Raw genomic sequence first — 23305 nt, 5'->3', positions numbered from 1 at the left:
CGCCGGAGAGATTTCTTGGGGCCGTTGCCCTCCTGCCCCCAGAGTCAGGAGCAGATGTGGGCAGTCCCTGGGGGCAGAGTCCCAGAGAAGCCAAGGTCTCTCCAAGCCACAGGTTTTCAGTGGGGAGAGGAGAGAGACGGGAGGAGGAGGAGAGAGGAGAGAAGGGAGGAGGGCGAGGGGGGAGGAGGGCGTAATTGGGAGACTGAGGTGTGAGGAGTCCACCTTCCTGGCCAGTGAGACTGCAAAGCAGCTGCTGGCGGGGGTCGGTGGGGGGTGCTGTCAGCCTCTCTCTGGGATACCCCAGCGCAGAGGATGGAGCTGCTGGAGGCTTCTAGACCCAGAGACTGGCTCCTGCGTTCTTACTGACCCTCACGGACCCTACGGCAGGGCCCCTCCTCCCCTCTCAGGGCAAGCTTCTCCTGCCCCACCTCCCCTAGGGTGAGCTGCAGGTATCATTCCAGGCCTGGGGTCGCTGGGTCTGGGTCTGGGGGTGGAAATTCCCAGCAGCAGCCTTAAAAGGAGGCGCCTCCCTCCAGGGGGCAGGAGGTGGGCTTGGCTAGGAGCGTAGCTTCCACTGCCTCTGTCATCCCTTACTCCCCCTGTCTGCTGTCTGGCCACCGGGAAGGAGGGGTTAAGGCTGTCCCGACGGGCATCAAACAGTGGGCGCCACAGCTTGGGGACCAGGGGTAGGGAGGCAGGTGCGGGTGGGGCCGTAGAAGGACCCCATGGCATCGAGGAGAGCGGGTGCACTGGTACCAGCCGCTTTCCTCCAGGCCTTGGCCGTTTCCTCTGGGAGATGGGCACAGTAGTGCCTCGGATGTTGGAGGACCCAGTGAGATGGCCGCACTGAGGCAGAAGTCAAAGGTATATGTTCTGGGCCTCACTTGTCATCCCCCCCACGACAGCAGCCATCCCTAGAACCTCCGGGAGCTGGGAGGAACCCAGGGCCTCCTCCCTGCGGCCCCTCAGCAGCGGTCTGGGATGAAGTGCCCAGCGGCCTCTTCTTTTTCTAACCTCCGGTCCCACGCTGCTCTGTACCACACCAGGTATCACCCCATTCTGCAGAGGAGGAAACTGAGGCACACGGTAGGTCGTTTGCTCAGGATCACCCAGCTAGTGAACGGCGTAGCCAGGTTTCCAAAGTCCATGCTCTTTCTCTCCCACACAGATTCCTTCTACTGTGCCCACGCCTGCCGGGGCCAGCATAGCGCCCACCCATGATGTCCCAATATTCCTGGTCCTGGAAGCTGATGACCAGGAACTCTACGCGGTTCCTTCCCCGCAGAAGGTGGCTGATGGTGACTGTAGAAGGGGGCTAGTGCGTAGTGGGGGAATCTCTGAGGGAAGCTTACACCTCAGCTCTGGGCTCCCTGGAGGTCTCAGTGCCTCCAGGATGGGAAGAGAAGGGGACATGCTGGCTGTGGATTTATTTACCTAAAGAGATGAGTGGGAGGGCGAAACTCTCACCTCCAGGCCTCCTTCTCACCTTCCTGAGCTAGATCAATCCACAAAGTTGTCTGCCACCCCTCCCCACCCACCGACAAGCAGGGACACCTCCAGCCCACCCGGTCAAGCTCCACACTTGGCTCCCAGCTCCGCCCCAGGTGCCCCGCTGGGGGCTCAAGGGTGAGTTGAGCCTGAGCTGGCCTGGGGAATGCAGGGTCGGCTCCGGCCCTGACCTTTGTAACTAGGGGTGTCCCGGGTTGGAATCAGTTGGAAAGAATGTCAAAACTGGAAGAGAGGGCTTCCCAGGTGGCGCAGTGGTTGAGAGTCCGCCTGCCGATTCAGGGGATACGGGTTCGTGCCCCGGTCCGGGAAGATCCCACGTGCCACGGAGCGGCTGGGCCCGTGAGCCATGGCCGCTGGGCCTGCGCGTCCGGAGCCTGTGCTCCGCAACGGGAGAGGCCACAACAGTGAGAGGCCTGCGTACCGCAAAAAAAAAAAAAACTGGAAGGGTATCTTAGAGATTCTTCATCTGGTCCAGACTCCTCATTCACCAATGAGGTCCAGAGAGGGTCTCACAGCTAGTTGGAACAAGGTACCAATCATTTCCATTTTCCACATTCGCACCACCATTTGGGGCCCCATTTAAACTCTCCCTCTTCCATGGAAACATCTGGAATCTACCTGTCCACTGTGGTCGGTGCTGGTTCTGTCTCTATTCTCTGGGAAGACCTTGTCCTTATGCCCACATGCTCACCAGCTCCTAGCTCCCTGGTAGGGTATTAAAAGCTATCTCCTCCGGACCTCAATCCCCAGGAGTCACAGGTAAGAGCAGAGAGGCATGGAGGAGACAGCTCAGGCTTGGGGTTCAGGGGTGGAGGGGTCAGCTGGGAGACAGAAGGCAGTGAGGAGAGGCAGGTGTGGGGAGTTCCATCTGGGCCCAAGGTCTCTGAGCCCGAGAACCTGGTCCCTATCAGTGGGGGAAGAGCCTGCTGTCACTGCCAGCCCCCAGCCCAGCCTGGGTCTCCATGGTAACAGATGCCCACAGTCAAGCTTGGCCTTGGGGCTCAGACAGGGGGCTGGTGCCAGGGGGCTCAGGGGCACAGCTGGGTAGCCCATTCTGCACCTGCAGGCCTGGCTTTCTGGCTCCGTTTGCTCCTTTACCCCCATGGGAAGGCCGGTGGTGGGCCCCAAGTGGGGAGTGTTCCAGTCCCAGACTCTGAATTTTATCCCCATTCCCTGACGCCGGCCCTTACAGGCTATGTGACCTGTGGCAAGTCCCTTCACCTCTCTGGTCTCAGCTTCCTAATTTATAAAAAGGAAATGGCCACTAATGCTGCTAAAACTGCCATCTTGTCAACTGAGAGGAAGGACACTTCCTGAAAAGTGTCAAGTGCCACAAGAACGAGGGAGAGGGGCAGAGACCCTCTTACGTGGTCCAGCCTCAGTTTGCCTAAACTTTGACTTTCTCCCCTCAGCAGAGGGACCTGGGAGCTGGGGAGGGGGGTGGTGGGGGGAGAAGGGTAGGGTTCATTACCATTTATGGGGGGTGGCAGGAGGTGATAAGGGGAGTGAGGAGTAGTCAAGGCCGTGGTGGTTAATCCCATCCCACAGTGCCAAGTTCAACACCTCCCCCCACAAAGGGGGCGTCTCACGCCTGCTCCTAGCAGCCCAGCTTGTGTAGAACCAGAGTCCACCTGCATGCCGGCCACTTGTCACCACCTGCTTTGACCCCAGCCCACCCTTTTCCTGTTGACAAACAGAAGGGCTAGGGCTGGGGAAGGGTGAAGGGCAAAGAGCACTGTAGCAATGCGGACAGACCCCCCCCCATCTTTGCTATCTGATCCCCACCGCCTGCCGGCACGTGGAAATCAAATTGTCAGATGTCTAGCTGTTAAGTGCCCTTCTGTGCAGTCCTGCTGCGGAGCCAGAGAACAGGGGCGCTTGCCTGGGGCTGGTGGAGCAGAGAAGTACCTGCGACAACACAGGCTTTGCAATAACTTGGCTCCGGAGCTGCCCCTCCTGGGCTCCGGTTACACTGTGGACTCAATTCTAACTCCCACTCTCAGTTTGAGGCTTCCTGGCACCCTCAAACTTCCACGTCCCCCTCTCACCCACAGAGTGGTTAAAAACAGGGCCCTAGTGCCAGACTACCTGGGTGTGAATCCTGGCTGTGTGACCTTGGGGGGCAAGTTGTTTAACCTCTCTGTGCCTCACTTTCCACATCTGAGAAATGGGGCTAATAACACCCACCTCTAGGCATGGTTGTGAGGATTAAAGGTGTGAATCCATGGAAGGCACTTAGAGCAGCACCCAGCTCACAGCGTTATCACTGCAATCATCACATCAGCCTTCTTTCTGTCCAAACCCCTGTGCTTGTTCTGCCTCAGGCCCTTTGCACCCTCTGTTCCTGCTCCTAGGAATGTCCTTCTGTCAGCTCTAAATGTAGCCACCACTCCCTTTTTGTCAATCGTCTCCTCTGAAGGACCTTCTCAGATCCAACTAAACAGTACTTCCCGGGACTTCCCTGGTGTCCAGTGGTTGGGACTCTGCACTTCCACTGCTGGGGGTGTGGGTTTGATCCCTGATGGGGGAACTAAGATCCCACAAGCCATGCGTCATGGCCAAATCCCCCACCCTCCCCAAAAAAACCCCACCAGCACTTCCCCACCCTGGAAATTAGCCTGTTTTACGTCCTCCAAAGCGCTGGACAGTAATTGAAATTATGTTGTTGGCTCCTGTGTTTCCACTAGACTGTAGGCAACTTGAAGGGAGGACTTTGTCTTGCCCACCCTGTATCGCGGTGGCATGAAGCCATGGTCAATGCCAGCTGCCTACCTGGAACCAGACCTGAACCGATGTCCCTTGTCGCTCTGGGGGACTGAGGTCAGTAGCATGTTCTCCTTTGTTAGAGGGTGGGACAAAGCCCACATCTGCCTTGTGGGGTGTAGAAAGCAGAAGCAAGAATGCCAGCCCTGCCTTCCTCTATCTCTTCTGGCATCGAGAGAAGCTGAATGGGGAGACTCAAGCCTGCCTGCTGCCCTTCCCATGCAGGTGTTCAGAGACCTCCAACTTTCTGGGACCCATACCTGGAGGTCCTGGGGAGAGAGGGCAGGGCCAGTTCCCCACTGGCCCACTTCAGGCCTGGCCAAAGGGGGTGCTGGTTAGGGGCAGGGAGAAGCCCAGCAGAGGCCCTGCAAGTAGACCCCGAGGGGGGCGGCCACCTGCACGTCACCGTGGGTGAACCCGGCTTCAGAGTGCCTCTGCAGGCTGGGAGGGGGCAGAAGGTCAGAGCCACGTGATGGGTCATTCACCCCCCTTCCAATCCTCTGTTGGTCTCACCCCAACAATTTACTGAACCCCGTTCCTGTGGCTCTGACTGCTGCCCTTGGGGAATGCTAGCCCAGGAGTTGTTCACCTGCCCACCTCCTGAAGAGATACTTTATAGCTTCCAGGAAGCCTGCCTGTCTCCCCACTTGGGAGGTTTCCTTGAAGGTGCAGGCCTCTGGGCTCCTGCCTGACACAGATCCCACCAGTGACCTCCCTGTGAGCAGCTCACCTAACAGGACGCAAGCCTGGGAGAGCAGAGCTAGGCCCGGCCCTTGAGATGCAGACCCTCAGGCTGGTCCCTTCCTGGTAGGGGCGGCGGGCAGCTGTCACCCTTCAGTTCTGTATCTGGAGAGCCAGGCCCTGTCAGAAGGGAGTGTGGACGCAGGAAGACCCACCCCAGCCCTAGCTCCCTCCCTCAGGCCTGAGGGCTGAAGGCCGAAGCTGGGAAAGGGGCTGAGACACTTGGTCCTTCCCCCAAAGCTGGGGATGGTTTGCCTGTGCCCTCCGGTCCCCATGCTGGGCTTTATCTTTGCCCCCGTCCTTTGTAGCTGGCTGGCTGGCAGGCAGGCAGGCCAGGGTGTGCTGGCACACGGCTGCCCTCTGCCGGGCTCACGGGCTCACTGCAGCCGGCAAGGACAGCTCCCGGGGAAGGGAGAGACAGCTGCAACAAGGTCCTAGCAAAGCAAACTTTATTGTGGGTCTGAGAGGTCGGAGCTCTTCCCTCCAGGTCCTGCTGCAACCGAGAGTTGGGGTGAGGAGCTCTTGGGTCGCCCCCAACACGTCCATCACATTCAGACTCAGCACGGTGGTCTCACGGGCCCTCCCTCTGTCACAGTGGCCAGGCCACTCCTGGCTCCTCATTTCTTAAATCCTGGCTTTTTAGGTCTGGGTGTGGTTTTGGCCTGTGAGAGAAGGCGTTGCTCCAGTGTCCCACCCTCATCCCATCCTGGCACCTTCCCAGAGAACATCCCTCCTCCCCCAGGAGGACCAGCCCCTTCTTATCAGTACTCACCTTTCCCACAGGGCTCCTGTCTTTAGGATGGTATCTGGAACGGGGTGGGGTTGGACAAGGAGTGGGGATGTGGGAAAGAGAGAGCTCAGTCTGATGCCAGTAGCCCTGGGCCCTTCTACTAATGCCCAGGCTGCAGAGCTGGGCCCTGGGCACTTCCAGGAAGCAGGGGGCTGTGACCTGGAGAGGTTTGCCTCTCCACCTGTCACCTGCCAGGGACCACTCTGACTCTCTTTTATTTTTTAAATTAAAATTATTTATTTATTTATTGGCCCACCACGCAGCATGCAGGATCTTAGTTCGCCGACCAGGGATTGAACATGTGGCCCCTGCAGTGGAAGCCCAGAGTCTTAACCACTGGACCGCCAGGGAAGTCCCTGACTCTCTCTTTTTAAACAAGATGTTTTTTCTTCTTAAGCTTCTATCTGCTTTCCTTTATTTGTGTATAAGACACAAATGTTTCTTATCATAAAAGTAACGTTAACCACATTGCACAAAATATAGCAAATAGAGAATAAATTGCCTATACTTTTCTTTACCTCCTACTAATATTAACATTTTGTTTCCTTTCAGAACTCTTTTGTTTGTGAAATAAAATGAAAATAATTTGGGACTTCCCTGGTGGTCCAGTGGTTAAGAATCCACCTTCCAATGCAGGGGACGTGATTCCTGGTCGGGGAACTAAGATCCCACATGCCGTGGGCTAATTAAGCCCGTGCGCGGCAACTACTGAGCACACGGGCCACACCTAGAGAGCCTGCGCACCTCAACGAAGATCCCAACCAAGATCCCGCGTGCCGCAACTAAGACCCAATGCAGCCAAAAATTAAATAACTAAATATTAAGATGAAAATAATTTAATATCCTGCTCTTTGAATTCTAGAAACACTTTCCAGTTTGCTATATTCTTCATGGGCATTATGTCACATGCCATTGAGAAGACGTGACGTAGTTTAAGCAACTGGTATATTGATGGACATTTACAATGCTTCCATTTTATACTATTATTTGAATAATGCAGTGATATAAGTTTCTTAGTGCATCTATTTCCCTCATCTCTTGGATGGGATTCTTTGGAAGGAACTGCCACAAGTGGGATGAAGTCAGAAGATAAGAACTGTTAAATGCTTTTCAAAAAGACTGTGCCAACCGACCGTGGCAGCACACCTGTGCACCTGTGTCTCCGTGTACCACACACCTGCACACACACGTGCATCACCCTCTTTCAAGCACGATGTACCTCAACTGAAAGCTTTTGGCTCATTTAATAGATGGAAAGAGTTACCTCACTGACACCTCCTCTTTTTCCACCTTTTTTTTCTGGAAACCAAACACAAGCGTTATTGGGAGTTCTGGCAAGGCCCAGGGGCAGAGCAGACTCCCACCGGGCACCTGGCAGGTGTTGCCCCGGGCCTCAGCGCACTCAACTGGGGAGGCCTGGTCCAGGTTTCTGAGGAGCCTTTGCGGGGGGGTGGGTGTCCCTCCCTCACCTTGGCAACGCTTGTGTGCTTCTGGGGCGCCAGCCTCTTGACTTGTTTGATAGGGGTCTCCTTCTCCAGGGACACATCTGTGTCTTCGTCGTCATCATCTTCTTCCTCTTCCTCCTCTTCTTCCTCCTCCTCTTCTTCCTCCTCCTCCCCCTCCTCTTCCTCCCAGGATTGGTCTGAAGTGTCAGCGATGGTGTGGGAGGAAGGCAGGGCCTCTGAGCCCGAGGGTCTCTGCCAGGCTCCCCTTCCCAGATCTACCTGCCCAAAGTGCGGCTGGCGGGGTGGGGGGGGCGGTGCAGTGAGGGCTGAGGCCGCGGCAGGAGGGCAGGGGGGGAAGTGGTAAGCTGTAGCTCTGGCCGGGCCAGCGGGGGATGCACACTGGGAAGGAGAGTGTGAGGGGAAGGAGGGAGAGGGTGGGGACACAGCAGCAGAGGAACTCAGGCCTCATCCTGAGGCAGGTGGAACCTGCCCGGGGTTTGGAGCAGGAGAGAACCCTGATGGAAGAGGCACCACTGGACAGAGAAGGCAGTTAAAGTTCTGTCAAAAGAGTCAAAAGCACAGCGAATTGCCAGGGTCCATGTTACTGCTACAGCTACATACTTCATAGCAGGTAATGTTTTGAGTGTGCTCTGGTACCAGGCGTTATGTTAAGTGCTTTTTCTGAATATGCCATTTATTCCTCACAACTAGGAGGAATACACTTGAAGATGGAACCAAATATAACCCCACCCTCGTGTTATGGCTGGAGGGCTGCAGCCCACAGAGGACGTGGTGGAGAGGTAAAGGAGAACTGGGGCTAGGACGCGTGCCCATGGCCTCCTGGTCCAGGCTGCTGGTGATTCTGTTGCCTTTGGGGATCTTCTCCAATAATTCAAGAATCCCTCAAGTGTTTGAGTACCTATTATGTCCTTGGCCCTGTGCTGAGCACTGTACCGGCAGACCTTTCTCGGGTCCAAGCTTGGACTTACCATAACATTCCTGGCCACAGAGGAACACGGGTCCAGAGCCAGCCCGGAGCTGGAACGTGACAGGAGGAGAAAGCTCCAATCCCGCCAGGACAACCTGCAGGGGTAGGGTGTAGAGGGTAGGGGCAGGAGTAGAGAGGACAGGCCACTCGGGCCTGGTACCTGGCTGGGGGTGGGGGATGGGGGCTGGCCTCAGGCAGAAATACTCAGTTTATTCCCTCCCCTCAACCACATATGCTTCAGGGCTTCCCTGGACCTCTCTGCACTCTCAGCCCCCTGGACCCTCCTGCTGAGGTGGACTCTGTTGGAGAAGAACATGGATCTGAAAATCTCATTCCTGCCAAGATCACAGATGGTCTTCCAAGCTGAGGTGCAGCTGTTAAATAGTCTGATAGCTATGGACTGAACTGTGTCCCCTCAAATTCTTACACTGAAGCCCCTAACCTCCAATGTGCTGGTATCTGGGGATGGAGCCATTGGGACCGTAACTAGGGTTAGTTGAGGTCATGAGGGTGGGGACCTTGTGATGGGATTAGTGCCCTTAGAAGACGAGACCACACAGTTTGCTTTCTCTCTAGGCCATGTGAAGACACAAAAAGAAGGTAGCCATCTGCAAGCCAGGAAGAGGGCCCTTACCAAAACCCGACTGTGCTGGCACCCTGATCTCAGACTTCTAGCCTCCAGAACTGTGAGGAAGAAATGTCTGTTGTTTAAACCACTCACTCCATGGTATTTTGTTATGTCAGCCCAAGCTGACTAAGGCATTGATCAAATGAGAAAAGCATATGCAAAGTTGTATTACAGTCTTCCTATCATCTTATAAGTAATGTGTGAATATTCATAGGAATAAAGGTTAGAAATATATTACAGTGCTAACCATAATTTTCAGTGGACAGTACATTTATTTTCTTTACACTTTTCCAAACTTTGCAAATTTTCTAGAGTAACAATGATGATACTTAAATATCTTGAGTTCTTACCATGTGCCAGGCCCCATGCTACACATTTTACCTGCTTTATCTCATTTAAATCTTCACAAGAAGCCCACAAAGGAGGTGTTGTTATTTTACAGAGGAGGAAACTGAGGCTTAGAGAGATTAACTTAGAGTTTCTGGTTCAGAGCGGAAGCAGATAAGTGAAAACTGATCACAAACACCTAGAAATGCTGGATAAAATGTAATTCAATGTTTTTACTGCTTGGTTGAATGGTAAGACAGAAAGAAGTGTCCCTGTGCATCAGAAAGAAGAGCAGCCTGTGCAGAGGCTGATGCCACAGCTGAAGGGAGGATGTCCTTGAAAACAGGAAGGACTTTGGGTTGTGACACTCATGTGGACAGGAGACAAACCCTTGGGGAGGGGACCTTCAAAGGGCTACATCTCAGTAAAAAGCCCCATGGTGAGGGTTGAGGAGAAGGGACTGAAGGACCCTAAGCCATCTAACTAGAAAGGACCCACCATAAAAGGAGGGAAACAAGAACCTGTGGGTGAGATAACGGAGTCTCCTGTGAGAAGCTAACAGCTGTGGTTGTACCTCTCAGTTAGAGCAACTCTGAATTTACTCGGTGGGCACTGCCAAGCCAAGAGATCTGTATAAAATCCCAGGCTTGCGATATTCCTGGGGCAAATGGCAGATGCAAACACAAAACCAGTCTCTAGGGACACTCTGAATTCTTTTCACACAGAATTCTTTCACAAAACAGAACCAAACCAAACTGGAAGAGGTTTGAAACAACCCTGCTAGAGTCTGGCAGCAGAACAAAACAAAATGTACAACCAGGAACCTGAGATAAGAGAATAACAACCTAAACCACATGAAATGTTTGATGAAGATCAAATAAACATAAGAGTAGGAATCAAAATAAAAAGAACAAGATATTACAAAAAATAAAAAGAGGGCGTCCCTGGTGGCGCAGTGGTTGAGAGTCTGCCTGCCGATGCAGGGGACACGGGTTCATGCCCCGGTCCGGGAAGATCCCACATGCCAAGAGCGGCTGGGCCCGTGAGCCATGGCTGCTGAGCCTGTGCGTCCGGAGCCTGTGCTCCACAACGGGAGAGGCTGCAACAGTGAGAGGCCCGTGTACTGCAAAAAAAATAAATAAAATAAAAATAAAAAGAACCAAAAGCAGCTTCTAGACATCAAAAACATTAGCATTGAAGTAAAGTGAACAAATGGTTAAAAAGCAGAGTGAAGCAGCTGAAGGAAGAATCAGTAAATTGGAGAAGTGCTGGGAAGAAATTACCCAGTATGAAGCACAGAGAGAAATGAACAAAATATGAGAGAGAAGCTGGACGTGGAGGACAGGTGAGAAGGTCCAACATGCATCCAATCAGAGGTAGGGAATGGAGAGAATGGAGTCAGTGTTCCAAGTGATAACGACCAAGAGTTCTCCAGAAATGATCCAAGACAGATCCTCATATGCAGGAAACCTCATCCCTGAAAAGATAAATAAAAATAAATCCACACCTGAACATACTATGGTGAAATGGCAGATGAGAACAAAGAGATGAACTTAAAATCAACCAGAGAGGCCAGATTTCCAAAAAAGGAACAATAACCAGGCAGACTGAGGATTTCAACAGCAACATCAGGAATCAGAAAGAGGTCAGGAATCAGACCTCTTACCTAGAAGTATATACACAGCCAAACTATCATGAAGGAATGAGGGTAAAAGAAAGGTATTTCTGAGCAAAGCCCAAGTAAGTTTACTACTCCCAGGTCTACAAAAGGATGTTCAAAAAGATGGCAATTAAATTAAGAAGTAGGTGCAAGAAGCAGTGATGAGAAAAAAAATTGGTATAAATAAATAAATAAATAAATAAATAAATAAATAAATAAATACAGACCTAAGGAAACATTGCCGTAAAATAAAACAACACTAGTCATGACTAGTGTTGAGCTGGTTTAAAACACGTTGGAGCTAAAATGCTACATGATGACAATATGTATGTTAAAATGAAAGTAATTAGAATCCCCTGGTTTGGGAGGAAGAAAACATTAATTTTCGACTTTGATCATGCATGACTGTTAAAAAATTAAAGAGAACAAATAAAGATTAGAATGAGATTCTATAGCTTCTAAACCAGTAGAAGAGAAAAGGGGAAAAGAAACTTTAATCAATCTAATAAAAGACAGGAAAACTAGAAAAAAGAAACAAAAAAATTTAAAAGGCAAGGAAAATAGAAGCACAAACTACATGCTACAAGTAAACCCAAGTATATTAGCAAGTCGCAATCAATATAAACAGACTATACTGGCTGGATAGATTAAAACAAGGTCTAGCTACATACTGCTTATAAGAAACCTTATAAGGCCGGAGAAATGCTGGAGTAAAGAGATGGAAATAGACATACCAGGTGCAGCAGAGGCTTTCAGTTGCTTATCCAATAGCCATTCTTTCCTTCCATAATAACAGCACCCTGATATTACTGAAATACTATACCCAGCCCAAAACTGCATTCTTCAGTTTCCTTTGCAGTTGTGACTATGTTACTAATTTCTGGATCAATGAGCTATAAGCAGAATTTGGAAGGTGGTACTTGTGGGAAGACTCCTTAAAAGGTGGACAGAGAAGTCCCTGTGGTCTTCCCTTGCTGCTTCTTTCCTATTACATTAATTGTAGAAGTGAGGGCTGGAGCTGCAGCAGCCTTCCTAGACTGTAAGGTGATTTTGAGGATGGTAGGTCTGCGCTAAAGACAGGAGAAAGATACGAGGAGACTTGGTCTTTGGTGACCATGGAGTCATCTCATCAGCTCTGGACTGCCCATCTCTGGACTTCTATGCAATACAGAAATAAATCTTAAGCCCCTGTAGTTGGGTCTCTGTTATGGCAGCCGCATATAACTAAAATGAAAATGAAGCTAGTTGTACTTTCTGGTGAGTGATGTTGATAATGGGGGAGGCTATGTATGTGTAGGGGTAGGTGGTATATAGGAAATCTCTGTAACTTCCTCTCGATTTTATTGTAAACCTAAAACTGCTCTTAAAAAATAAAGTCCCTAAAAAAAAAGTCCCTAAAAAATGAAGCTAGTAGAGTTTGTTACGATTAGGTTTGGTAATAAGTGACGGAAAACTCCATAACAGTGGCTTACACAGGTAGAAACTCACTTCTTTGTCACATAAACTAAGCCCATACATAAGCTATGGGTATACCACTCCTCAATCACCAGGGATCCAGGCTCTTTGTACCGTGTTGCTCTACCATTCTCAATACACGGCTCCCACCTCGCCCAGGATGGCTGCTCTTGTTCTAGTCATCACATCTACACTCCAGAAAGGGACAAAAAAGTAGTCACATGATCTCTCTTTAAGGACATTTTTCAGATGTTGTAGATCCCACTTCTGCTTACATCGCATTGGCCAGAACTTCATGGTTATGCCAAACTTAGAGGGAATATAGTTTTTATTCTCAGTAGCCTTGTGACCAGCTAAAAGTCATGAATCCATTACTAAAGAATAAAGGAATAATGGAGATTGAGGGACATCTGGGAAACAAATTAATATCAGACGATATAAGCTTTAATTCAATAAGTATTTTAGGGATAAAGAAGGTCACCACATAATGAAAAAATTTAGACAAGGAAGATATTTACAATTATACAAGGAAAGTAAAAATTTTACAAGAAAGCTAAACCTGTAAATTATATGCATCAACAACATAGTCTGAACATACATAAACTATAGCCACAGTAATCAAGACAGTGTGATATTAGAGGGTTAGACACATAGATTGACAGAAGACCTAGAAATAGACACACACAAATACCTGCAACTGATTTCTGACAAAGATGCAAACTCAATTAAATGGAGGAAGCTTTTTCAACAAATGGAGCTGGAGCAATTGGACATCCATAGGCAAAGAAATGAACCTTCACCTAAACCTCATAGCTTATACAACAGTGAACTCAAAATGGATCATGGACTTAAGTGTAAAACATAAAACTATATGACTTTTGGACAAAAAACATAGAAAACCTTCATGATCTCAGACTAGGCAATGTGTCCTTAGACTTAACATCAAAAGTCATAAAAGGAAGAACACAATGGACCTCATCAAAATTAAAAACGTTTGTTCCATAAAAGCTCATGTGAAGAGGATGAAAAGACAAGTTATAAACTGGGGAGAAAATATTTGCAAGCCATATACTTGACAAAGGACTAGTGTCTAGAATATATAAAAAATTAACAAAATTCAGGGCTTCCCTGGTGGCGCTGTGGTTGAGTCCGCCTGACGATGCAGGGGACACGGGTTCGTGCCCCAGTCTGGGAGGATCCCACATGCCGCGGAGCGGCTGGGCCTGTGAGCCATGGCTGCTGAGCCTGCGCGTCCGGAGCCTGTGCTCCGCAACGGGAGAGGCCACAGCAGTGAGAGGCCCGCGTACCGCAAAAAAAAAAAAAAAAAAAAAAATTAACAAAATTCAACAGTAACAAAACAATTAGAAAATGAGCAAAAGACATGAACACTTAACTGAACATACATATGGCAAAAACCACATGAAAAGGTGTTCAACATCATTAGCCATCAGGAAAATGCAAACTAAAAGCACAATGAGACACCACTACACACACATTAGAATGGCTAAAATAAAAGAGATAGTGACAACATGAAATGTCGATGAGGATGCAAAGAAACTTGATCACTTATGCATTGCTGATAGAAATGCAAAATGGTACAGCCACTTTAGAAAACAGTCTGGCAGTTTAAGAAACTAAATGTGTAACCACCCTCATATGGCCCAGCAATTGCACTCCTGGACATTTAACCCAGGAGAAATGAAAACTTAGCTTACGCAAAAACCTATACACAAATGTTCATAGCAGCTTTATTTGTAAGAGCCCCAGATGGGAATCAGCCCAGTTTTTCCACAGATGAATTGTTGAACTGTGGTACAACTATACCACAGAATACCAGTCAGCAGTAAAATGAATGAATCTCCAGGGAATTATGCTGAGAAAAAAAAGCCAGTTCCCAAAAAGTTACATACGTCTGATTCTATTTCAATGACCAAATTTTAGAAATGGAGGACAGATTGGTGGTTGCCAGGGGTTAGGGGGAGGTGAGGGAGCAGGAGGGAGGTGAGTGTGGTTATAAAAGGGCAACATGAGGGATGCCTGGGGTGTTGGAACTGTTCAGTATCTTGGCTGTGGTGGTGGAACAAACAAAAGGAACTTAGGTGATAAAATTGTATAAATAGATCCCTGCATTGTATCAATGTCAATATCCTGGTTTTGATATTATATTACAGTTTTGCAAAATGTTACCATTGGAGAAAACTGGGCAAAACATACAGGGATCTCTCAGTATTATTTCTTACAGCTGCATGTGAATCTACAATTATCTAAAATGATTTTCAATTAAAAAAATAAACATATATAAAGTAAACAAAATTATAAGAAGAACCCGAAGATCCACAATCATAACAGGAAATTTTAACACATTTCTTTTGCTAATTGATACACCAGGAGACAAAAACTATATAGGTTTGGACACAATTAATACACCTGATTTAATGGACACACATAAAATTCTATAACACTACCATGTAGTAAGCCACAAATTGAGTCTCAACAAATAACCAAAGAATTGATATGGTATATATATATATATATATATATATATATATATACACACACACACACACACACACACACACACATATACACTCACACACACACACGCCATATTTTCTGATGCAATTACACTAAGAAAAAGGGTGATGACTCAACCCACCCATACCTTTGGGAATTAAAACATTTGAAGTAACTCATTCATCAAATAAGAAATCATAATGGAAATTAGAAAATATTTAAACTAAGATAAAGTGAAAATACCACAAATCCCAAATTAAGGGATGCAGTTAAAAACATCTTCAGAGGGAAATGTGTAGTATTTAAAATAAATAAATAGAACTTACTTGGAAAAAATAAACTATAACATGAATGGGCTAAATATCTAACTAAGGAAGTAAGAAAATGGAACAAAGAAAGCAGAAAATCAGATAACCAGAGAAATTAATAAAATAAAAAATAAGGAAACAATAGAAAGCATCAACAAAATCAAAAGCTTTTTCTTTGAAAAAAAAGAAAAAGACTAATATCCAGTGATTGAAATGAAGGGAAAAAAGGAAAGATGATAAACACCACTGGGAATTTTAAAAAGAGGAATATAATAACAGATATAGTCATGATGAAAAATATTATTAGCAAATAGCATGAACAATATCTAGAAAAATATAAATAATCATAATTGACTCAGGAGATGTTTGGTTCAGGCCAAGTAAGTAACAAGGACTGAATTTACTCTCCAGCTTGACACAACTAAAAAACTATAATACAGGCATACCTCAAAGATATTGCAGGCTTAGCTCCAGACTACTGCAATAAAGCGATTATCACAGTAAAGTGAGTCACATGAAATTTTTGGTTTCCTAGTGCATATAATTACACTATACTGTATTCTATTAAGTGTACAACAGCATTATGTCTAAATAATGTACATGCCTTAATTTAAAAATACTTTATTGCTAAAAATGCTATTCATCATCTGACAGTGCAGGGCTGCTACAAACCTTCATTTGTAAAAAACAAAAACAAATGAACAAAAAAGCAAAACTCCCGCAATATCTGTGAAGTACCATAAAACCAGGTATGCCTGTGTAAGAAACAACAGCTCTCAAGACACTGGATACAAGTCAAGGAAGAACAGTGATCTCTGAGAGATGGGACAGAGATGAGATGAGCCCTATGGTTGCCCAAGCTTACTTCCTGGACAGTGCAGGGAGGGGGCACCCAGACAAAGCCTAGTGGTCTCTCTGAGTTTAGGAAATAGAACTGGAGCCCAGAGAAGCCAAGGCACCTAGAGTTCACAAGAGAGGAAAAAGCTGCAAAGACAGCACTCCAGAGATCTGTAGAAGGCCCCCTTGAGTATTCAGTTAAGTAGTAATCAGAACATCCATGCAAGGAAACTACCTGAGGCTGGAAAAAGAATCATCCTAAAGGTGTCTGGAGCTCACAGAGTGGAAAATCTCATAATTTATGGGGCATCTATTGGAGTACTAAGAAGGGTCTTGCTACAGTAGTGGGGCAAAATTAGACTAAATTCAGCTTAAATCCCTAACAAAGCTTAAAAACAAGACACAAAAGGATCAAATGGTATGTAAGTAACTTCACTGCATCCCAGAACAAAATTCAAGAATACTTATAAAACTGTAAAAATATCCAGCATCCAAATAGTAAAATTCATGTCTAGCATCCACTCAAAAATTACCAGACAGGACTTCCCTGGTGGCGCAGTGGTTAAGAATCTGCCTGCCAATGCAGGGGACATGGGCTTGATCCCTGGTCTGGGAAGATCCCACAAGCCATGGAGCAACTAAGCCCGTGTGCCACAACTACTGAGCCTGTGTGCCGCAACTACTGAAGCCTATGCGCCTAGAGCCCATGCTCCACAACAAGAGAAGCCACTGCAATGAGAAGCCCGTGCACCGCAACGAAGAGTAGCCCCCACTCACCGCAACTAGAGAAAGTCTGCATGCAGCAACAAAGACCCAACGCAGCCAGAAATAAATAAATAAATAAATAAATAAATAAATAAATAAATAAATAAAATGTTAGAAAAAACTTATGTTCATACAAAAATTTGTACATTAATGTTAATAACAGCATTCCTAATAGCCAAGTGGTAGAAACAATCCAAATGTCCACCAACTGAACAGATAAACAAAATGTGGTATATCAATACAATGGAATATTATTTGGCAATAAAAAGGAGTCAAGTACTGATACAAGCAACAACATGGATAAACCTTAAAAACATTATGCTAAGTGAAAGAAAGCGGTCACAAAAGACCATACAGTTTATGATTCCATTTATATGATTTTCCAGAATAGGCAAATCTATAGACATAAAGTAAATTAGTGGTTGCCTAAGGCTGGGGGTAAGTGAATGTGGGAAATGGGAAGTGACCACTGGTAGGTATGGAGTTTCTTTTTGGGTTGATGAAAATGTTCTAAACCTAGATGGTGATTGTTGCACAACTCTGAATTTACTAAAAATCACTGAATTATATACTCTAGTGAGTGAAGCTTATGGTATGTGAATTTTCTTCCAATAAATATGCTAATCTCATTTTTAATAGCACCCCAAATCATGAAATATGTAGGGGTAAACTTTACAAAGTACGTAGGGGACCAGGACCCTGAAAATTACAAAACATTCCTGGGAAAAGCTAAAGATGTAAACAAATGGAGAAATATATCATGTTCAATTATCGATGACTCAAAATTGTCAAGATGGCAATTCCCCCCAAAGTAATCTATAGATTCAATACAATCTCAATCAAAATCCCATCAGACTGATTTTTAAAGAAAGCTGATTCTGAAACTTACATGGAAAATGCTAAGAACCTAGACTTGTCAACCCAATTTTGGAAAAGAATAACAAAATTGGAGGACTCACACGATCTCATTTTAAGACTTATTATAAAAGCACAATAATCAAATTAGTCTGGTATGGAATGAGGGTAAACATAAATCAATGAAACAGAATAGTGTATAGACATATATGCATACACATATGGTCAACCAATTTTTGGCAAATGCCAAGGTAATTGTATCAGTGAAAGAGCAGTCTTTTCAAAGGATGGTACTGGAGCACTGGATATCAATTTGGAAAAAAGTGTCCTTCTATCCTCACTTCATACCATACAAGAAACTTATCTTGAAACGGATCATAGACTTAAATATAAGAGCTAAAACAACAGCATTTCTAGAAGAAAACATAAAAGGAAACCTTTGTGACCTTAGTTTAAGCAATGATTTCTTCGGACACCAAAAGGATGAACCATAAGAGAAAAAAATGTTAAGTTGAACTTTATCAAAATTAAAAACTTGTGCTCTTCAAAAAACATTATTACAAAAATGAAAAGGCAAGCCACACATTAGGAGAAAATATTTGTAATAAAGGACTTATATCCAAAATATACTAAAAAAACTCCTACAAGTCAATAAGAATAACTCAATTATTTAAAAATGGGCAAAACATCTAAACAGGTATTTTGCAGAAGAAGATATACAAAAGACCAAAACTCAAATAAGAAGACAGTTAATATCACCAACCCTCAAGGAAAAATAAAAACCACAATGAGGTGCCACTGTATATGTACTAGATTGGCTAAAATTAAGAAGACTGACAATGCCAAGTGTTGGTGAGGATGTGGACCAACTGGAATTCTCATAGATTGCGGGTAGAAATGCAGAATGGTACAGCAATTTGGAAAATAGTTTAGCAGTTTTGTATAAAGTTTAACATATGCTTACTATGTGATCCAGCAATATCACTCCTAGGTATGTACTTAAGAGAAATGAAAACACGTCTATACAAATACACTCAAACATTCCTAGCAGCTTGATTGACAATAGTCCAAAAACTGGAAACTACCCCAAATGTCCATATGTCCATTAACAGGTGAATGAACAAATTTTATATAAATTGTAGACTGGCATATTACTCAGATATAAAAAAGGAGCATATTACTGTTTTATCAACAACGGGGATAAATCTCAAAAGCATTGTGCTACGTGAAAAAAGCCAGCACAAGAGACTACATATTGTATGGTTCCATTTAAATGAAATTATAGAAAAGGCAAAACTATAGTGACAGAAAGTAGATCAGTGGTTGCCAGAGGCAGTGGTAGGTGGAAGGAACAGACTGCGTGAGGCATGAGGAACTGGGGGCAGGGCGGTGGAAATTCTCTACCTTGATGTTGGTGGCTATTGCACAACTTGTCAAATGCATCGAGCTGCACACTTAACACTAGTGAATCTTACTGTATATAAATTATATCTCAATACAGCTAATAAAAGAACTGACTCATAGAAATCGAAACATCTGAGAAGATCTAAACCTATTAAATAAATCACAATAGTTTAAAAATCAAACCAGTCCCACACAGTTCATTCACTTATTTACTCACTCATTCATTATATATTGAGTTCCTACCACATACCAGACACTAGTATAGGGGCTGTATGGATAATGCAGCAAAGCAGGCAAAATCCTTGCTCTCTTGGAGTCTATATCCTGGTTGGGGGGAAAAGACAATGCACAAATGAAACCTCATGTCAGTAATGGGTCCTATGGGGGAAAAAGTGATCATGGGTGGGATAGAAATAAGGGTGCTGTTTGTGGCCAGGGAAGACCCTTCAATGAGATGACATTTGAACAAAGACCAGGTTGAAGTCGGGGGCAAGTGTGTCCCTGGTATAGGGGGACATGAAATTGACGAAAGGGGACCAACGATGAAGGCAGGTATATCTCCTGGGAGGCCCTGCAATAAACCTGAGCAAGAGGTGATGGTCACCTGGACCAGAGTGTAGCAGGGAGGTGTTGAGATGAGGTTAGATGAAGGTAGAGCCAACAGGATTTGCTGGTGGGTCAGATATGGGGTGTTAGAGAAAGAGGGTTTTATCCTGGCTAATTGGAGGAATAGCTATTTACTGGGAGAGGATCAGGTCTGGGGATGGGGGAAGAGATTATAGATAGAAATCAAGAATTTGGATTTAGACATGCTAAGTTTGGAACATCTATTAGATATCTGTTAAGTGTTTTGAGTTGGACAGAGGATCTGGAGCACAACAGAGAGGCTGGGTTTACAGAATAAATGTCAGAGTCTTCATTTGTATAGGTGGTCTTTAAAACTATGGGAATGGATGAGATTTAGGGAGATCTCATAGACAGAGAAAAAAAATAGGTTTGAGGGCAGTTTTACAGATCAGCCTCCCAGGTCTTTAAGGGCAGATAATTCTGGTCTCATATTCACTGTTCTGCTGCATGGAAGGAGGGAACACGCCATGCCTCGGTTCATGAGGTTAATATGCCTTGACATCCAAATAAGATATGGAATTTATAGGCCAACCTCACTTATGAGTATATAAGTTTTAAAAAAAAGTCTTATTAACAAAGCAAATCTAGAAGTTTATAATACAATCAGTAATGTTTATCTCAGGAATGCAAAGTTGATTGAATATTATTCTATTAGTATAACTTACCACATTAACAGATTAAAGAAGAGAGAGCCCCTGATAATATGAACAGGAAAGCATTTGATAACCAATTTGATAATCATAATTAAAAAGAAGAAAATTCAATTTTTCAAAGTAGAGTAGGATTAGACGGAGACTTCCTTAACCTGACAAAGGGTGTCTACCAAACACTTCATACTTAATGGAGAAACATTAGAAGCATTCCTTTAAAAAAAAATCAGGTATGGGGGGGACTTCCCTGGTGGCGCAGTGGTACGAATCTGCCTGCCAATGCAGGGGACATGGGTTCGAGCCCTAGTCAGGGAAGATCCCACATGCCGCAGAGCAACTAAGCCCGTGAGCCGCAACTACTGAGCCTGCGTGCCACAACTACTGAAGCCTGTGTGCCTAGAGGACATGCTTCGCAGCAAGAGAAGCCACTGCAATGAGAAGCCCTTGCACTGCAACGAAGAGTAGCCCCCGCTCGCCGCAACTAGAGAGAGCCCGCAAGCAGCAACGAAGACCCAACGCAGCCAAAAATATATCAGGAATGAAACGAGGACATCTACCATTATCATTTTATCCAACCAATATTATACTGGAGGTCCTAGGCAGTGTACCTGGATTTAAAAGAAAAAAAAAAACAACAACAAAAAACAACACAAAGACTGCCATTACTCACAAAGAAGATCTGCATAGAAAACTCAAAATAAATTATTAGAGTGAGACTTTCTGGATACACAATCTGGATACACAGGCAGTATGTAAATCATCAACACCGGTCTCCAGCAGTAAACAGTTGAAAAATGTGATTTGGAGAGAGGTTATTTAACTTGCCCAAAGTCACACGGCTGGTAAAGAGTCGACTAGGAGGAAGTTCCCTGGCGGTCCAGTGGTTAGGACTCAGCCGGCGGCCCACCAAAAAAAAAAAATTGTGGACTAGGATGGAAATGGGGCTCCTGCCTCCTGGGTCCAAGCTTTTAGTCCTGGGCTATATGCCTCTCTAGCACTGGCTGTACTTGTGCAGGAGCCTGTACCCCATCTTTGGGTCCGTTCCCACGCAGCGGGTGAGGCCTGAGCAGGGTCTCCTAGGGCTGGAGCCAGGGTGTCCTAGGCCCGCAGGGAAAGGCTCACCATGGGGAGGACGGAGGCCCGAAGAGAGGCCAGTGTGATGGGCTTCCTCTTTCTGTCGTCCTGGCTTGCTGGGGGCAGGATCTCCACGAGGTTCATCTCCTCTTTGGCTTTCTCCCCCAGGCAAATCTGAGAGGGGTGGAAAACGAGCAGGGCTCCTCTTCACCCAGAGGGCGGAGGAGGCAAACCCTGTTCCAGCTGCGGGACCGGACAATCCCACCTGCTCCTCTGTGGCTGTCCAAGTCCCTCCCTGCTCCGTCCTTCCTCCCCTCCTTGGGGCTGGGGGGTACCCACCGTACTGAGCAGCAGCATACAGTCCTGCTTCCCCACCTTCCGGGGTCTGAAGGTCCAAGTCGGCTTCTCCTGGCTCAGCTCACAGCCTGCGAAGGGAGACGGAGGGCGGAAGGCGTGGCGTGGGGCGGGCAGCCTCCCGGGAGGCGCGCCTCTCTGCCTCCAGCCCTAACCGCCCCCCTGCCCCCGGTGACGTACCCCCAGCCCCCCGGGTGCTCCGAGAACAGCCTGGAGCCTCACTCACCCCAGAGCAAGGCCAGTGTCGCCTTTTCGGAGGTGCTGCTAGTACGGCTGCGATTCATGATGCGGGGCGGGGGCCAAGCAGCTGCGAGGAAGGGCGCGTTACAACCCCCGGCCGACAAGGCAGCCCACACCCGAGCTGGGGACACCCCGGCGGAGCGCTCCGCCAAAGGACGATGCTTAGATCGCCCAGAGCGGGAGAGGTGAGCGAGGGGCCCGGCTGCCCCGCCGGCCCTCCCAGCACCCCGGGGGTGCAGCGCCGGTCAGCCGCGGGCAAGGCGGCTCGGTGCCCGGTCTCATGTCCACTCGGCCCCGGTCCCCGGCCCTCTCGCAACCCCTCCTCCACCTCACCGTCGCTACTCCGCGTGCGAGGCTCACGCCATAGGCTCCTCCTCGGATCGCTTCCCTCTTGGGCTCCCTCCCTCCGGCCTCATCCCGGCCTCACCTGAGGGCCGGCCGCCCACAGCGGGCGGTTATGAAGCCTGGGAAGGGGCAACGGGAGGTGTCTCATCAGCCCCATTCCGTCCCTCCACTCTTTCCTCCTCTTCGCTCCTCAGAAGCACCTGGAGAGCTCGTTAAAACACAAAGCGCTAGGCCTCACCCACCTCCATCGTTTCCCACGGGGAGGTCTGGGTTTGACCCAGAGAATTAGCATTTCTAACAGGTGCCCAGGTGAGGCGGACGCTGCTGGTCCAGGACCGCACCGTGAGAACCACGGTCCTGACCAATAGGGACTGACTGAGGTCTGCTGCCGGAGCCCGCCCAGCGCCCAGCGTGGAGATGCTTTGCTACCAGGTAGGAAGCGCAGCCTTGTCGGCTCTTCGTGCTCATCGCCTTTCTTCTTTCTTCGTGTCCTTTCCTTACCCTCTAAGTGTGGGCCTCTTGCCAGGCCCAGAGGGCCTGACCCTCAGGGCTGTTGTCCTCGGAGAGGAAGAGCCCTGTTTCCAGAAGGATGACTTCTCCCAAGGCTAGGAAGGGGTGGAATACACCACGGGGCACTGCGAGTGACCTTACGAGGGCGTCATTTCACAAAGAGCAGTTCACACAGCACAGTGATGCCCTTAAACGTTTGTTTGGGTGGGGGGTAGTGAAGAGGAGGAAGGTTTTCAGCTGACCACCGCCCTCAAGTAACACCTCTGTTTGGGAGACAGAAATAACCAGGAATCTCTCTCATTGCATTCATATCCATCATTCCCATCCTGGAAACTTCTCACCTGCATATAAGTTTCACTGATTTTCAACAAAGGTGTCAAGGGAAAGGATAGTCTTTTCCAAAAATGGTGCTGGAGGAACTGGGTTTATCTTTCTGCAACCCTGATTGGAGCTTCTGCTGTGCAGGAATCCGTTTTTTTTTTTTCTTTTTAAAATACCAGCTTTATTGAGCAATAA

At 47.1% G+C, this 23305-nt stretch overlaps 1 protein-coding gene across 2 annotated transcripts; it reads right to left on the bottom strand.

Annotated features, from left to right (window-relative positions):
* Positions 1-5453: 5453 nt before the first annotated feature.
* Positions 5454-22339, bottom strand: NPM2 (nucleophosmin/nucleoplasmin 2). 2 transcript variants are annotated; one of them, XM_024747756.1, is made up of 9 exons: positions 22268-22339; positions 21921-22001; positions 21680-21765; positions 21389-21514; positions 8238-8331; positions 7273-7445; positions 7068-7102; positions 5786-5819; positions 5454-5675 (listed from the first exon to the last, which is right to left on the bottom strand). In XM_024747756.1, exons 2-9 carry the CDS (start codon positions 21976-21978, stop codon positions 5631-5633), a joined length of 651 nt encoding a protein of 216 aa, XP_024603524.1. In that variant the 5' UTR covers positions 21979-22001; positions 22268-22339; the 3' UTR covers positions 5454-5630. The 2 variants fall into 2 exon arrangements, with proteins under 2 accessions (XP_024603524.1, XP_024603525.1); XM_024747757.1 differs by lacking the exon at positions 7068-7102.
* Positions 22340-23305: the final 966 nt, after the last annotated feature.

This window comes from Neophocaena asiaeorientalis, unplaced genomic scaffold, assembly GCF_003031525.2.
Source record: "Neophocaena asiaeorientalis asiaeorientalis breed wild unplaced genomic scaffold, Neophocaena_asiaeorientalis_V1.1 scaffold429, whole genome shotgun sequence".
Taxonomy (NCBI): Eukaryota; Metazoa; Chordata; class Mammalia; order Artiodactyla; family Phocoenidae; genus Neophocaena; species Neophocaena asiaeorientalis.
Note: the sequence above shows the minus strand (reverse complement) of the source record. Positions and strands in the feature narration are given on the sequence as shown.